The following is a 16,343-nucleotide window of genomic DNA, read 5'->3' as shown; positions in this document are numbered from 1 at the left end:
CTTCTTGTGTTTGGCGTGTTTGCACATTCATTTGGGAGCTGCTTTTTTTCTTTAGCTTGTTTATTTTTTGGGAGCTTACACCTGATCTGCTTCTTCATATGGTTAGAAATTACTCGTATTGTACATCTTATATCATAGGTGGATTTTAACCAGGAATTACAAAGCCCTCAGTAAAGGTTCAAAAGGCAGTACTTCAGGCTTTTTGAATATCATGATGGAACTCAAGAAGTGTTGTAACCATTGCTACCTCATTAAACCACCTGATGATAATGAATTCTATAACAAACAAGAGGCCTTACAGGTAATGTCACTCTATAATTAAAATCTGTTAATACAGTTTTATAATGCTTTGACAGTTATTTTCATGCAAAATAAAATTGAGACCTGTTTTAAACCTAAGTTAAATAAAGCAGCTAGGCAGGTAAATGTAATGTGAATACACATGACTGGCAGTGATATACTGGTGATCTATGTGATAGCAGAAAGTCATCTGCAGAATGCTTTTAAGCTTTTTTGTATTCAAATACTGTTCCTTGTATGCCTGCAAACAACCTAAGTGAAAGGAAATGAAAGTAGCAAGCATCCAAAGCTCAGACATTTTATTATGGTTGTTGTAACAGATGGAAACAATTATGACTACCAGAGATGGTCTGCTGTGTTTTGGTTTTTTTAAGGTTAACTAATATTTGTACCAAAGCTGTTGAGAAGCACAGCAGCCGATAAGAAGACTGTTGTTGTTGATGCAGGTTGTACCAACATGAATGTTGCTAAACGTTTTTTTTTTTTCTGTAAGCTTGCAAGTTGGTAATTTGAATACATTCCCAAAGCTACCAGTTTGTGCAGTGACGAATGTCATGCTCCTTTTTGACATAAAGAATAAAAGCACTTAACTGAAAATTTAACATTCCCCAAAATTCTATCCCATGCATCTTCATCTCAAGAGGCCTGATGTTTTCAATATTATATTTCATATTTGCTTGAGTTTCTGTGCTGATTATTCCCAATGGAGCTAAGAAGGCTTAACAGGCTTTAGGTGGGTTACGCTGTTAGGCACCACAAACAAGATTCCTCTCACTTGATCTTGCCTGAGAAACTTGATTGATAGGCTTTGTTTAAAAATGATTAAACAGTTGCAGCAGTACCTCTTTCTTTTCAAGAGATGGGAAGTGCAGAGAAAGTAATACTAAGGTAGTTTTTTCTCAGTTTTATGTTCTATTGGTTACCAAATTTCAGATTTTTTACTTGGCAGAGAAGAACTTGGACCTACCTCATAACTGCTTGAATTCTTAAGCCCATATATTTACTTCATATTATTAAAATATGACTTGAAAGGGAACTGAACAGTGTGTTTCTTTGAAAAATATATGAGTTAGTAATCCTGTTGGCTTGTTAGATTCAACTAAAATTTGAGTGAATTTTCATGTTCAGTTAATGCTACATACTAGTGAATGTGTTGTCTTATGATCACATGAATTTGGTGGGTCTTTTTTATAGTTCTAGGAGATTATATGTTGTATGTGCATTTTAAATGATAAAATTTTTTTAAATGTTAGAATTTGCCTGTTTGCATTTTTTTTCCCCACAGGAACTGAAAGAAGAGCAAACCTCAAATTAATGTCTAACCAGTTGAACTGTGTGTTAGTGTTGAGATGAACTTGTTTTGTAATATGTATTTCCTGGTTTTGTAGCATCTAATACGCAGCAGCGGGAAACTAATCCTTCTTGACAAGCTACTGATACGTCTGCGAGAACGTGGCAACAGAGTACTCATTTTCTCACAGATGGTGAGGATGCTGGACATCTTAGCAGAATATCTGAAGTATCGTCAGTTTCCTTTTCAGGTAAGAGTTGTGGTGGTAGTAGCCAAGAAGCTTTGACCTTGAATATAAGAAAAATCTTTTCTTTACTCTGAGGCTGACGGAGCACTGAACAAGTTGCCCAGAGGTCATGGAATCTCCATCCTCTTTGACATTCAAAAGCCACCTGGACATAACCATGTGAAACCTGCTTTAACTGTCCCCACCTGAGTAGGGGACTTAGACAAGATGACCTCCAGCAGTCCTTTCCAAATTCGACTGTTTTGCAATTATATGATCTTTACCACTTTGCTTAAGAAAAGATAAAAGAAAATGTGGTTTTGTACTAAGTAGTATTTTGAAAGGAAATAGATTAATTTAAAAATTATGTGCAGTGTTGCGTTACTTTTTTCACCTTCACATAACAGTTTTAGCAGTTGAGAATTCAAGGTGCTCTGAGATTTTGTATAGAGAATATTAGAATATTTTGAATATAAAATTGCTTTTTAACTATAGTATTCAATCTCTTTAGAGACTTGATGGATCAATAAAAGGGGAACTAAGGAAACAAGCACTGGATCATTTTAATGCAGAAGGATCAGAGGTATGGTATTTTTTTCCTAAGGAAACTGGTCTGTTTTTTTCCAAGAAAAAAAAAACATTGCATGAAAAGGGCAGACTGAGAAGTGAAGAATAAATCAATAAGGTGGAAAATTCCTTGGTTTTGCCTAGATTATAAGGTTTATATCTGTTTGTTTTTTTTTTTTTCCTCAAAGAGGAGGTTAAGTAGAAAGTACATAACTTATGAAATGGTATTTAATCAGTTGCCTAGTTACGTAATCGGTTATGTAGTTATGGTTTTTTTTCTAAAGCTCTCTGTCAAAAGTGATTTTAATTACTATAGAAGAGCTGTAGAAATTTAACCTCAGCTTTGCTGTGTAGAACTTAACCCAACAATGTTTCAAAGAGCATTGAACTTACACAAGCAGTTAGCATGAAAAAGGTCGTTTGGCAAGGGGCAGAACTATATCCTTGCATGAACACCCGTTTTTAATTGTTTCAAATCTGGTTTCTGTTATCTTCATTTGTTGCCACCTACTTACTTGCCCTGGAAGAAATAGAGAAGAACCGATTTTTAGTCATTCTTTGCAAGCAGCCTGTGAATATGTAAGTGTCAGTTACAGATTCTCTTCTGAGTTGGAAGAGTTGTAGCTTATTTCGCATTCCTGATGTGCAAGCCATTTGGTACCTTGGTCAGCTTTAATCTTTTGTCCTACACTGGCAGATCTTTGGGGAAGGGAGGTTTTGGTTTTTTGGGTGGCTGGGGTTATTTTGTTTGGATTTTTAAAATCAGTGATTGAAGGATAGCATTTGTCAGTTGCTGCTGAGCTTGTTTCTGCTATGATGGAGGCAGAAGGACTTAGCTCCATAGTGTGAACTTCAAATATTTGTTAAATACACGAAGTAATTATCTTTCAAATTTCTGGCATAGACATGTTGCCTCTTCTGAAATCTCTGTAGTAACACTGTACATTTTTTGAGCTAAAGAGGAATTTAAACTTCATGCATTTAAAAAATGGAGGCAAACGGTGCATTTGTGCAGCAATAAAGTTGTCCTAATTTTATTTTCTACTTTTTTTTGCTAAAAATTCAGAACATTCCACATCTATTTTGGCCATTTCTGAGCTAAGGGCTACATGGAAATTTCTAACACCATCCTCAGGATTTATTCCTGTGTGTAATGGTTTGCTGTTTCCTGTAATGATACTGAAGATTTGGATTTTTTTTTTAATCTGTTTTACTTTATCTTGAATTTCATATGTCATTTCATTACACATCTCAAGATCCTTCTGTAGTTTTTCACAGTTGTCTCTGAATGAATAATTCTATATAATCTACATGCTTTTTCACCTTGTTACTTATCCCATTTTAATGTAGTATATGAGTATGTTCAACAGCATTGAACCTGGCAGAAGATGTTTCTTTCCTGTCTCTTAACCCGTTGCCTGTGGGCTCAGGCATCTTCCTTGCTTTGGCATGGTTTCTTCCATGGCTTGGGGCAGAGGATGTGGGAGAGGGACTTTGCAACATACAAGGCTTTAACAGTAGGAGTTTTGTACTTTTTGGCCCATCTTTTATTTGGGATTTTTTGGTCAGTGATCGTCCTCTAGGATGCTGCTTCCTTTAAGCTATTGAGAAATCATTAACTATTTATGAAAGAAAATGGTATCAGTGTTTGCTTTATACTTAAAGAAGCTTTAAATATAGAACAGTTGTGCAATTGTTAGTCTGTGATTTTGTAGTCTGTGCCACAGACTGCATAAAAGAGTGTCATGTTGGTTCCTTTAAGAATATTATAAATATTGTATATAAAACTATTTCTTATTTTGTTATTTCAGGACTTCTGCTTTTTACTGTCTACCAGAGCTGGAGGATTAGGTATCAACTTGGCATCTGCTGACACTGTAGTTATATTTGATTCTGACTGGAATCCACAGAATGATCTGCAAGCACAGGCTAGAGCACATAGGATTGGACAGAAGAAACAGGTACATACATTGAGCTTTGAGTTCCAAACCTGAAGGAGGGTTCTGTACAGTAGGTGTCCGGTCTCTGTGCACACCATTCAGTCTTTGTGTATTTTTGAGAATAACTACTACTTGCTGCATGTGTCCAAAAATGTTAGTAATGCTCATTTAGCTTACTTTTTTAAAAAAAATCTCCGTATATGGAGAGAGAATATGGCAGCTGTGGTAGATGAATGGAAGAAGAAGAGCTGTGAGGTTGTGTGTCCCACATTTATTGCTGTCTTGTCATTCTAGAAAAAAAATGCTACATCAGGCACATATTGCTTGCTTAAATATTTCTTAGTTCTCATCAGGTTTCTTTCTGGCAGAAAATGTACAGTAATAGTTGGGAATGCCACAGTTTTGCCTGTGGCAATGCTTGTGCCATATCACTGCAGTTTAAAACAAATCTAAGAGGTTTGGTTTTGTTTTTTTTAATGCTTGTGTAAAGACTGTGGTAGCATAATTGAACTAGTATTTCATGTTTGAAACCAGTCAATAGATTGAGAATATATGCAGTGAAGACTGAGATTTATCCTTATTATTGTGTACTTTAAAAAAATTCTTTATAGGTTAATATTTATCGGCTAGTCACAAAAGGATCAGTAGAAGAAGATATCCTTGAGAGAGCCAAGAAAAAGATGGTGTTAGATCATTTAGTAATTCAGAGAATGGACACTACAGGGAAAACTGTACTACATACAGGCTCTACTCCTTCAAGGTATATTTGTATTTATTTCCATACTGATTTTACCCCTAAGTATATTTGACAAGTAAATAAAAATCTAATGGTTAATAAGAGGCAAAATAAGTGAAGATGCAAGGTGTATTGTCTTTGTAGATTTTTATTTGCATATTGAAAATATATATTAAAACTGTATATATAGTTTTTATTTAACAGTAAAAAAATGTTAATTGACTTATGATTATAGAGAACTTTTTCAAATTATTGAGATAAAATGTTTTCCTGAAACATCCTTTATTTCAGCTCAACACCTTTTAATAAGGAGGAGTTATCAGCAATTTTGAAGTTTGGTGCTGAGGAACTTTTTAAAGAACCTGAAGGGGAAGAACAGGAGCCCCAGGTAAGTACTCTTTCTGGACTAGATAGATAAAAAAACAACAACAAAAAAAAAGTGAATTATTTTATTGAAAAGAGAAACTACTTCTTTTTTAGGAAATGGATATAGATGAAATCTTAAAGAGGGCTGAAACTCGGGAAAATGAGCCAGGTCCATTAACTGTAGGAGATGAGTTGCTTTCACAGTTCAAGGTATTGCTGTGTTCTCTCCCTCCTGCCATAATTACACTCTCCTTTCTAAACAGTGCTATTCTTTTCTGTGCCAATCCATCTCTTCATTCTCATTAAATAGATGCCTCGGTAATTCAACTCTTTACCTCTTTCTTAGTAAAATGTCTTTTCACCTCTATAGGATACCTACCATTGGTATAAACATTTTAAAATACATGATGTCTTTTGCTAATAAAATAAGAGATATTTAGTGAATGTTAATTATTAGAGTTCTAGAAACGTTTGTGTTTTAAATGGTGCCTTTGCTGTTAAACAGGTGTGGTATCGCAGAATGTAAAATTTTAAAGTTTGCATTTCTTAGTTGGTGACTTCTAGAAGTAGCTTTTAGCCCTGAAATAAACTTTAATGTCAAGTATTTTAAACTGTTATCAGTTAAACGTATTATAATTTGGGTGCAAAAAATGCAGAACATGATGTATTTGTTTAGATCAGCAGATTATTAAATAGCTCTTCTGCTGATCGTTCATTTGCAACGTATTTTGATTTATACAACGCATTTTGATTTATACAGCTTATGGATGTTTGGTTAGTTTTATATTATTATAGTTTCACATCAACTTAGGCATTCAAATGTTGTTAGCCGTAATTCAAAGGAAGTTAAACAGCAGTCATACAGCTATTGGGGAGGTGTTTCATTATGCATTTGTGTTAGTCAATTTTTAAAAGAAGAAAAAGGTTCTTTTCTTTAGGCTGTGTTGTGTGGAGTCTGTGGCTTTCAAATATGAATAAAAATGCTTTCATTAGAGACAGTGTTTTATGATGCATTGTGTATGTATGAATTTTATAGATATTATAAAACAATATCATAATATATAAATGCATAAAATATGCTGTCTAGAACTATTTTCCTAAAGTAGTAGTTGCTCAGTCATTTTCAAATAAAGTCGTGTACTATTTGATGAAAATACCTATATGCTAATACACAAGGTGGCCAACTTTTCCAATATGGATGAAGATGATATTGAATTGGAACCAGAAAGAAATTCAAGAAATTGGGAAGAAATCATTCCGGAAGTCCAGCGGCGAAGAATAGAAGAGGAAGAAAGACAAAAAGAACTTGAAGAAATATACATGCTTCCAAGGATGAGAAACTGTGCAAAACAGGTGTGTCTTGGTTCTGATTGACTTGTGCTTTTGTGTTGCTGTTGGTTTAGTTTGTTGGGGATTGTTGTTGGGTTTTGTTTTTTTAGGGTTTTTTCCGTTTTCTGAACACGTATTTTTGACAGGTTAGGCAAAACTTGACCTGTGTTTGTCAATCGCATAGCTTTGAACTACTTATTCTGAAATTCCAGATCAGCTTTAATGGAAGTGAAGGAAGGCGCAGTAGGAGCAGAAGATACTCTGGATCTGATAGTGACTCCATATCAGAAAGAAAACGGCCAAAAAAACGTGGAAGACCACGAACCATTCCTCGAGAAAATATTAAAGGATTTAGTGATGCCGAGATCAGGCGGTAAGATATGGGGGAACATACATTTTTAAAGGGACAATTTGTGTTGTTGTTATTATTATTATTATTATTGTTGTTGTTGTTGTTGTTGTTGTTATCATCATTATTATTATTATTATTATTATTATTATTATTATTATTATTATTAAGCTTGAAAGTACAGAAGCCAGTTTGTTTTTCCTGAATTTTTTTGAAATTCTTTTATTCTAGCATTTCTTGTTTTACCTTGTGTACTTTGTGGTGCTGACATAGTGAACTGTCATTACAAGAATTTGAACCCATTTTAATAAGGGATAAAAACTAGGTTTGAAAAATATTATTGATTGCTTTATATTTTTTAATTCCTGTGACCTGTGAAGACAGTGTTTTCAAAAACAAGTTGTCACAATGGGTGAGCTTTACTTTTAGCATACAAGCAAAATAATCTGCTTCCAGTCACTTAATCTGAAAACTGCATTGTGGAAGAACGTGTAGGTCATCTTGGTGACAATTATTGAAATTTAATTTGAGTGGATTTTGGTTTTATTTTTAAAATTCTTGATGGTGTAGCTGAATTAATGTTGCATTGTGCTTTTTTAAACTAAAAAAATATAAAATCCTATTTGAATCTTGGATAGCAGGTCCCTTCAAAATTTGGCACTAAACTATTTTCTTGGTAGAAGGAGGAGTAATTGTTTTGTTTTACCTTTTTGGGTTTGTGAAATGGTAGTTTGCTTCTGAAAGTTAAGTATGCTTGTTTCTCTGAAATGCTGTAGATCTTTCGAAATATTTTTAGTTAGAGAAATAACTTTAAAGATCCTTTTTGCCTTTCCATTTCATTTAACAGACAAATTGGTGCTTTTTTCAAGGCTGTTTTTTTTGTTGTCTTTTTTTTTTTTTAAATTTTGTTTTCTTTCTATTGCCGCTATCTTCAGTTTCTTTCCACCACTTACACATTTCTGCAGAGAGTATCTTTAATGTCATATTTGTCAGTCTTCAAGTCAGCTGTTGCAAATTGCTCTTTTTACTCCATAAGGCATAAACATAATGTCTGAAATTTAGTGTAAATCAACATTAAATTTTTATGATTAGACACATCCAGCTGCTGAATATTCTGTCTCGTGAAATTAATAAAGTAATTTCTGAAATAAATTCTACCTTTTATTATCTTATTTACATCAGTTCTTAAACCAATTAATTTCTGACTTTGTTTGGGTTATCTGAGTATAATGAGCTGTCCTACTCTCTACTTTTTTTTTTTTTTTTTTTTTTGCGTTGTCCATATAGTATTATACTAAGATTAAAAATTGTATTCATAAAATTTTTAAACGAATGTAGTAGTTACTTAAGCATACATTTACATGGCAAAATTATTTTCTGTTACTAGGTTTATCAAGAGTTACAAGAAGTTTGGTGGCCCTCTTGAAAGGTAAACTTGTTTGATTACTGTTTGTCTAGCAACTTGGAACCTTGTTTTTGTAAAAATTAGAACAATATACCAAGAAACCTTAGGCTGAAGAGAAGATAACGGTGTCTAGTCTTTTACCTTAAATATAATGTGACATTAGCTTGATGTCTTCCCTTTCTTCATGTATGGTATGTGTGCTGACAGCCACACAACAAACCTTCAAATTTTCAGGATTACCTACTCTCTTCCTTTATATTTATAGTATACCTTCTGTCTTGTGTAATCTTCATTGGTGATAATTATTGAGTTGTCTTGTTCGATACCCTGTTTAAAGCTTACCAGTTCATCTGCTGTGACTGTCAAAGTTAGTTTTGCATTTTCCTTATTGTCAGTTCTTTATTATTCCATAGTTTAAGAAAAACTTCCCATCCTTGTTTTCCTTTAAAATATTTAAAGTCTATATGAACATATTATATATAATGATACCTTTTCTTTTTTAAAGGAAATGTAGAGTAACTTGAAACTGTAGGGTTAGGGTCCTTTACAATTGTTGTTGTATTGTCCTTTGATACCAGAATCACTTTTTTTTTTCCTTGGATCAAAACTCTACACAGCATAGCAAGTGCAGATGACTGGTAACTTACTTACGTGATTGTTTTTCTAGTTTTAAAGTCTGCAGGAGTCATTCACAATTACTCAAGTTTCAGAGATTTAAAAACATCTATTTGTTTTATTACAGGTTAGATGCTGTAGCTAGAGATGCTGAGCTAGTTGATAAATCAGAGACAGATCTTAGACGTTTGGGAGAGCTTGTACATAATGGATGCATTAAAGCTTTAAAGGACAGTTCATCTGGACAAGAAAGAGCAGGTAAAATGTGTTGAGTGGGCTTGAGGGCAATAAAAATGTGAAGAAGTCTGAATTATTCTTGAACTCCAATCATAACAGAAAAAACTTTTGTTGGGGGAGAATAAAAACAGAAACATTGGCATGCAGGGTGACTTGAAAAAGGGTTATAGTAAGATGACTTCTTTTTTTCCCCTTGCTGCATGTGAATTTTGATTGGAGAATGCAATATGGTTTTGGTTTACTGTGAAATTGAAAAGTAATCTGTTACTATCCGGAAAACCTTTTCATTCTGGAGCTTAGTTTAGTTAAGAAGATGTCATTTGATATAATTGAAAGTTTGCTGCTATAGCATTAGTCTTAATGTTTTCTTTGCATTTTTCTGTAGGTTATTTATAAAGGTAAAAATTTTAATAGCTTTGTAATTTATTTTAAGGAGGTAGACTAGGGAAGGTTAAAGGCCCAACATTCCGAATCTCAGGAGTGCAGGTGAATGCAAAACTAGTCATCTCTCACGAAGAAGAGTTGGCACCATTGCACAAATCCATTCCTTCAGATCCAGAAGAAAGAAAAAGGTACTGGCTTTTTTTTTTTTTTTTTAAAGAGGTATTAGTGTAGAAAACTTTTAAAGTTTTGTTAGTTTTTTTTTTCAGACAACTTGGATGCAAAGCACACTGTCACAGCATTGTCCCTCTGTTCCCTGTAAGGACTGGTGCAGTAGCCTGCTGCTCATTTTATTCTTGTTCTTTCCTCCCTTGCTGTAGAAGCCAGTACCAGCTTTGGCTTCTCAGTTGTATTCACTGGGGACTGTGTGCAATTAATAATGATAATAATTAGGACTATAATTCAGGTTTGCTGAGGGGCTTCTGTACGTGTCATCTCTCTTTCAAGGAAAAGAGTCCTTGTCAAAGCGCAGCAGTAGTTGTTTCTACCCTCTGAACTTTCTTCTTTGCCGCCTTGTGTATCACAGTCCCTAAACCATCCACTTAGTTAGCAGTTACACTTGGACGATGATTTGTTTTATTTATAGTTAGCCAACTTTGTGAGGCAGTTCATGGCAACAGACAGATGTCCGTTCTACGTATTTTAGTCTTGTTTAGCTTCAAAACACATTTCAGTGCTGATTTCCATAAATATTTTGTAGAACTGTTAAGAAAATACAATAAATATTTTTATTTATGTCCTAAATATACCGTTATCTTGGCAGAGACAATAAATCTAATTACATCAATTCTAGTATGTTCCCTTCCCCCTTGCTAAGCTTCAGAAGTAAAAGTCCTTTATTTGTCTTTCTAATTTATTTCTGCTAGATATGTCATCCCATGCCACACCAAGGCTGCTCATTTTGATATTGATTGGGGTAAGGAAGATGATTCCAATCTGTTAATAGGCATCTATGAATATGGTTATGGCAGCTGGGAAATGATAAAAATGGATCCTGATCTCAGTTTGACACAGAAGGTATGTCATCTACAATATTTCATAAAGGACTCTTTGTTTAGGTAATATTAGTGCTAAGAACAGTACCTCAAAGAGCTCATTTTATGATAAATGTAATTTTAGAGACATTGTATTTATTACTATCATTGTGGCATATTGTTAGTCTTTAAGGTCTTGTGTATTTCGTTGAAGTATGCCTTCTTGCAATCAGTTACGTTGCCATATTTCCATGTAAATGGACCTCTGTCATCTGAATTTTTCTTGGTCTTTTCCTTCTTTATTTTAGATATTCTAGTCTTGTCCATTTTGTGTTCTTGAACTCTTGGGAGGGGGGTTTTTTTAGAAATTTTATTTAGTTTCCCCATCGCAACTTAATTCCCAGGTTCTTAATTTGAAGCTGTCTTCCACTCACAACATGAGAGTAGCTGTACTAGAATTAGTGCAGTAGCTTCTTAGCAAATAGTGAGCAACAGGTATTGAGGGGAGGATTCCAGTGAAGTAAACTTTGTGACAGTGCCAACAACCTATAGCTTTGGAATTTGAGGAGCCACGGTTGTTCCTGAATTTACTTAGTAATGATTCCTACTCCTGTCTTCTGTTATTTGCCTGTTTTTTGAAATCACTCATTAGTATTTCTGGTGTGTGCAATACCCTGTAGCAAGTTCTGAATTTAGAAGATGAATGAGGCATAGCCAGGAGTTCTGACTGGTACAGGAGCTCAGAGTTTCTTAAACTATCAGAGTAGAAATGGAAATCTGAGGCTGGTTTCTTGAGTTTGTTTTAGACTGTGATGCAGTCTCCAAGGCTCTCCATTGGCTGTGTGATTGGAGAGAAAATAACACATGAAGAAATTCTCCATTGCTTCAAGCCTGTTGGCATATTGATAGATATAGCTGAAGTGAATTGTTTTCCACCTACTTTCACACAGGTCTTTCTGTTGTGTGTGCTCCAGGCTAGCATCATCCAAACTTCATTAAATGTACTTATAGTTGTGATGCCATTGTTCTCCTCAGATTTTGCCTGATGATCCAGATAAGAAACCCCAGGCAAAGCAGTTACAGACCCGTGCAGACTACCTCATTAAATTATTGAGTAAAGACCTTGCAAGAAAGGAAGCACAAAGGCTTGCTGGTGCAGTAAGTAAAATTTGGCATTCATTAGTGAGATAATAAGGGCATGTCAGCTGATAATTTTTCTTTTTTTAGTTCTGCTCTTTGTGTAGTATTACTCTGTTATTGCTAATCACATTACATGAGACTAACTCAAGAAATTAATTGCGAGTTTTGTATTGCATTACTCTCTTACTATATGTATGTATTTTATACTGCTTTGTCTAAAGTCCTGAGAACAGTGGTGGTCATTAGCGGCAATAAAATAAAATTAATCCTCTATTTGATGTAAAAACAAGTCGGGGGGTTTTTTGCAACTGTGGTGCAGAGATGCTTGTCAGTTTACATATTAAAGAGACCAATTTGCCTTTAGGGTAATTCAAAGAGGAGGAAAACAAGAACTAAGAAGAATAAGGTGATAAAGACTGTAAAAATAAAAGAAGAAATAAAAAGTGATTCTTCACCACAACCCTCAGAAAAATCTGATGATGATGATGAGGAGGATAACAAGGTAAATATCTTTCATATGTCAAAGATGGCTATTCAGTTTTTCCTATTAGTATAAATTTATGTTTTATCATCTGCTTTACTTAATAAAATTGAAGCACCTGAATGTGGTCATTTTCCTTTGGCCACTACAGTTGATGTTGCATCGGTACAAGCACATGAGAGACTGTATCTATTTTAATTTATGGAAAAGCCAGTAGATGAGGAGTTAGGAGTAGTTTTCCAAGTTATATTATTAAAAAAAGCTGGGGTCTAACTAAAGTGGCCTTGCTTAGTTGCAGCATTCTTTAAAGACTTCAGCATTGTATCTGCCAGAAATGCAAACCTGATATAACACACAGTTATAAAACTAATGTCTCTGGCTAATGTGTTACAACTACTGATAGTCATTCTTCCGATAAAGTTTTTTACTCAGACTCAGTAAAAAACATAAAGCTCAATTAGAATGGGCACTGTGAATAAATGATAAAATAAAATACTTGCATGTGAATGCTACTGTATATGCCATGGCTTTTGTTATCCAGAAAGACAGTTTAACTGACTACTTAACCTTGTTGTCTTCTGTGATTTCTGATGTGTTCCTTTTCGCCACTACTTTTGTTGGGTCTTTTTATTTCTGACATCACACGACAGAAACCACTTGAGACAAAAAATTAGGGTCGTGTCACAGCTAGTTATATTACTTTGAAAGTAGTTGAAATATATACATGCAAATCTGTATGTATCATTAAAATACACCCTACTTGGTTTAAAATAAACTAAATTGAAATGTCTTACATAACCATTTTGAACTATTACAAACCATTGTACTTGTCAACTCTAAAGGAAAGAATACTTAGTGAATACATAATTAAAACTGAGTCGGCCTTAGAAGAACTAAGATAATCTATGAAAAAATACTAATTTTTAACTAAAGCATTCCTATATGTATTTAAATTGTAGTATGAAGAATGAAATATAAAACCAGAAAAATCGCATGTAAGCTGTCTTATGTTTGTAGATAAAATAATTTGTCTGGAATGTAAGACTAAGAACTGTAAGCGTAGTCACACTTCCCAGTAAATTAACGTGGGCGGCTGAATCCTAAAAGTAAGCAAATAAAGTGTTCAAACTACTTAAAATGGACTTAATCTCCACTCAAAACAGAAGACACTGTGAGTCAGTTGATTGACTTGTTATGTTTTGGAAAAGTGCCTAGTGTGCTGTCCACTTCTGTATATTTAATAACAGATATTCATCACTTTAATACTTTTGGACACAGACTGACAATTACACTTCTGAAAGCTAGACTATATACAAGAACAGGCTTTAACCACCTAAATGATTGGCTTTAGCTACATAGCTGCCATACTGTGTGCAGTATTTAAAAATTAATTTCTTTAACTGTTAGAACATTCAGAAGACTCTTGAAGTTGTATTTTTGCTGGGAAGCTTCTATGATATCTAAATCCTAAAGTCCTAGTTGGGCTGGTTACTTGATTCCTCATCTAAGTAAATTGTTTGAATTGATGTATGGGGTATTCTTTCATCTGTTTTTTTGCGATGTATTCCATATATGCCGTTCCAAGGTATATTCAAATAAATTCAAATATGATAATAATACTTACACCTGTGCATAACACTTTTGTTACTTATTATAGTATTTTTCTGTGTCTGAAAGGATCTCAGTTTTTATCTCACACTTTATAAAGACTACTGGAGTGGTATTTTGTTCACCTTTAAATAATTAAATGGGTCCCTATCAGACAATCTGTAACTAAGGCTTTTTTTAAGCCTAGTAAAAATAATGCCTCTGGAAAAGAGAAAGTTGGAACTCTGTTACCCTCTCCTGTGAATGTTTAGTATGGGTTTGGTAAAAAGTCACTGAGACAAAGCTAACTAGAACAGGGATCTTCTAATATCCCCATCAGTTGAGTATCCTGACTAATGAGCTCAGTTTTGTGAGACCTACGTTGTTATAGGCTTTAGCTCTTCAGAGACTGACGGCCTTTTAGAGGGCCAGAATTCTAAGTTAAGTGGACATAACTTCTCACTCCCATTACCACTGCCAAACCAGTACTTGCTCTGTCACATCAAGGAAGTGAGTTGTTCTCATCTTTCTTTACAACTGTATTCAGTTCTATTTGATAAGTGTTAAATCAATGTCCAAAAAGAAAAAAATGCACAGATAAAAAGTACGTTTTAATCTGATAGTTGCTACACTTGTATAGCTAGGAACTCAGTTTGATGTGACATATATGCTTGCATATTGCAGGATGAGATTGTTTCAGTGAAACATCCACATAAAAAAATTAAAGCAGAAAAAGAAAATGAAGAAAAGCCTGAGCCAGATATTGGTATAAAGAAGGAAGCTGAAGAAAAAAAAGAGACAAAAGAAAAGGAAAATAAAAGGGATTTGAAAAGGGACAAAAAAGAAAAAGAGGATAAGAAAGAATTAAAAGAAAAAGATATTAAAGAAAAGAGAGAAAACAAAGTAAAAGAATCCACACAGAAAGAAAAAGAAGTAAAAGAAGAGAAGGTAACTAGGTTTACTTATCTTATATAGCACTAGAAAAGGCCATTAGGTTGACGTGAATGATTTTGAGACGAAAAGGTATTTTGGATCTGATCAGTCTTCATTTCATTGAAGTCTTTTTACATCATTTGAAACTTTATTTTTACTACCTGAAACCACGAGGACGGGCATTTGAAATATTACATATTTCAATGATACATATTTCAGTTGGACTGAGAGTAAAAGTGTGTACAAGAAATTCTTCTATTCCTTTTCCGTTCTTCTTTTTCATCCCACAGAGAAAGTAATGTGTACTGTCACTGAATGTCAGCATTATTTTTATTATTGAATAGAATGGAGTAGTGGCAGAGATTGTCATATGTTGTAGGATAATTCCAGAGCAAAAATCAAGTTCAGTTAAATATTTTTGTATCTTCTCATTAGGTAAATGAAATCAAATCTGAAAATAAAGAAAAAACTAAAAAAATCCCATTGTTGGATACTCCAGTTCATATTACTGCAACTAGTGAACCAGTTCCTATATCAGAAGAGTCTGAAGAACTGGATCAAAAAACTTTCAGTGTGGTAAGTCCGTTTTTGGTAACTTAGTGTTTATACTTTGTAGTCTAATTTAGGACAATTTCTGGTGTTCTTGATTTTGTTATTTAGCATATTAACACAGTGTTTTTTGTTTTTTTTTTGCTAACAAAGTCTCAGATCAATTAATGTTATTGATACTGTACTGTATTTTTTGTCTAAATTCCAGCAATTTTATTTTGTTGTTTACTCTATGCAGGATAGTGGGAAAACTTATATAGTGATGTGTGTCCTGATTTAGAATATAGACTGTGGAGATACACAAGAGTATTATTAATATACACAAGAGTATTAATAAGAGTATCCTGCTAATTAAAGAGCAATACAACCGTTGGAGGCTCTGGCTTTGCTGTGTCATATATCATTTTCTCCTTTGTAAGATAACAGGAGAAACTAAGTTTCAGCATTTCCTTTCTGAAGTATTGCAGACTTAGGAAGGAAAAAATACTAAAGCCCCTAGAAATACCTTGCTGGAGTAATGTCTCTGATACCAAAAGTATTGTGTTTAATCACTATGTCTGACTAAGAACAGAGTCAATATTAGAGGAAAAAATGTATGTGCGTACCATTTATTTAAAGTTTTATAGGTCAGCTGGGGCCTTTAGAAAAGGTATAAATGTGTTACTTTGAGGAGCTACTTTCCTGTGGGTTTTTTGTCATTCAGATTTCAACAGTTGTTTATTCTGCTAGCTAAGTTTCATTTGGTCTGTTGTGGGTACTGTATCTGACATGCAAATAAGATTCTCTTGACTATGGCAGTGACTGGTCTGTGTATGGTTTTGTTGTAAACATTTCAAGTAACTCACCTGATATTTCCAGGATGAGCCTGAAGTGGTTC

The 16,343-nt window shown here is 34.0% G+C and overlaps 1 protein-coding gene across 2 annotated transcripts in view; it reads left to right on the top strand.

The window, feature by feature from the left end:
• CHD1 (chromodomain helicase DNA binding protein 1) overlaps positions 1-16,343 on the top strand; it is a 62,094-nt gene that overhangs the window by 39,230 nt on the left and 6,521 nt on the right. The window contains exons 16-32 of one of the 2 annotated variants that reach the window (XM_065045556.1): positions 139-301; positions 1,689-1,841; positions 2,329-2,400; positions 4,196-4,345; positions 4,936-5,084; positions 5,352-5,448; positions 5,541-5,636; positions 6,603-6,779; positions 6,968-7,128; positions 8,492-8,533; positions 9,252-9,382; positions 9,795-9,933; positions 10,669-10,819; positions 11,812-11,934; positions 12,281-12,418; positions 14,669-14,932; positions 15,353-15,493. In XM_065045556.1, coding sequence (XP_064901628.1) covers positions 139-301; positions 1,689-1,841; positions 2,329-2,400; positions 4,196-4,345; positions 4,936-5,084; positions 5,352-5,448; positions 5,541-5,636; positions 6,603-6,779; positions 6,968-7,128; positions 8,492-8,533; positions 9,252-9,382; positions 9,795-9,933; positions 10,669-10,819; positions 11,812-11,934; positions 12,281-12,418; positions 14,669-14,932; positions 15,353-15,493 — 2,347 coding nt within the window. The remainder of the gene's footprint in view (positions 1-138; positions 302-1,688; positions 1,842-2,328; positions 2,401-4,195; positions 4,346-4,935; positions 5,085-5,351; positions 5,449-5,540; positions 5,637-6,602; positions 6,780-6,967; positions 7,129-8,491; positions 8,534-9,251; positions 9,383-9,794; positions 9,934-10,668; positions 10,820-11,811; positions 11,935-12,280; positions 12,419-14,668; positions 14,933-15,352; positions 15,494-16,343) is intronic. The other variant, XM_065045557.1, reaches the window with a different exon arrangement.

This window comes from Columba livia, chromosome Z, assembly GCF_036013475.1.
Source record: "Columba livia isolate bColLiv1 breed racing homer chromosome Z, bColLiv1.pat.W.v2, whole genome shotgun sequence".
Lineage (NCBI taxonomy): Eukaryota > Metazoa > Chordata > Aves > Columbiformes > Columbidae > Columba > Columba livia.
The sequence above is the reverse complement of the archived record's forward strand: the minus strand, read 5'-3'. Positions and strand labels throughout refer to the sequence as shown.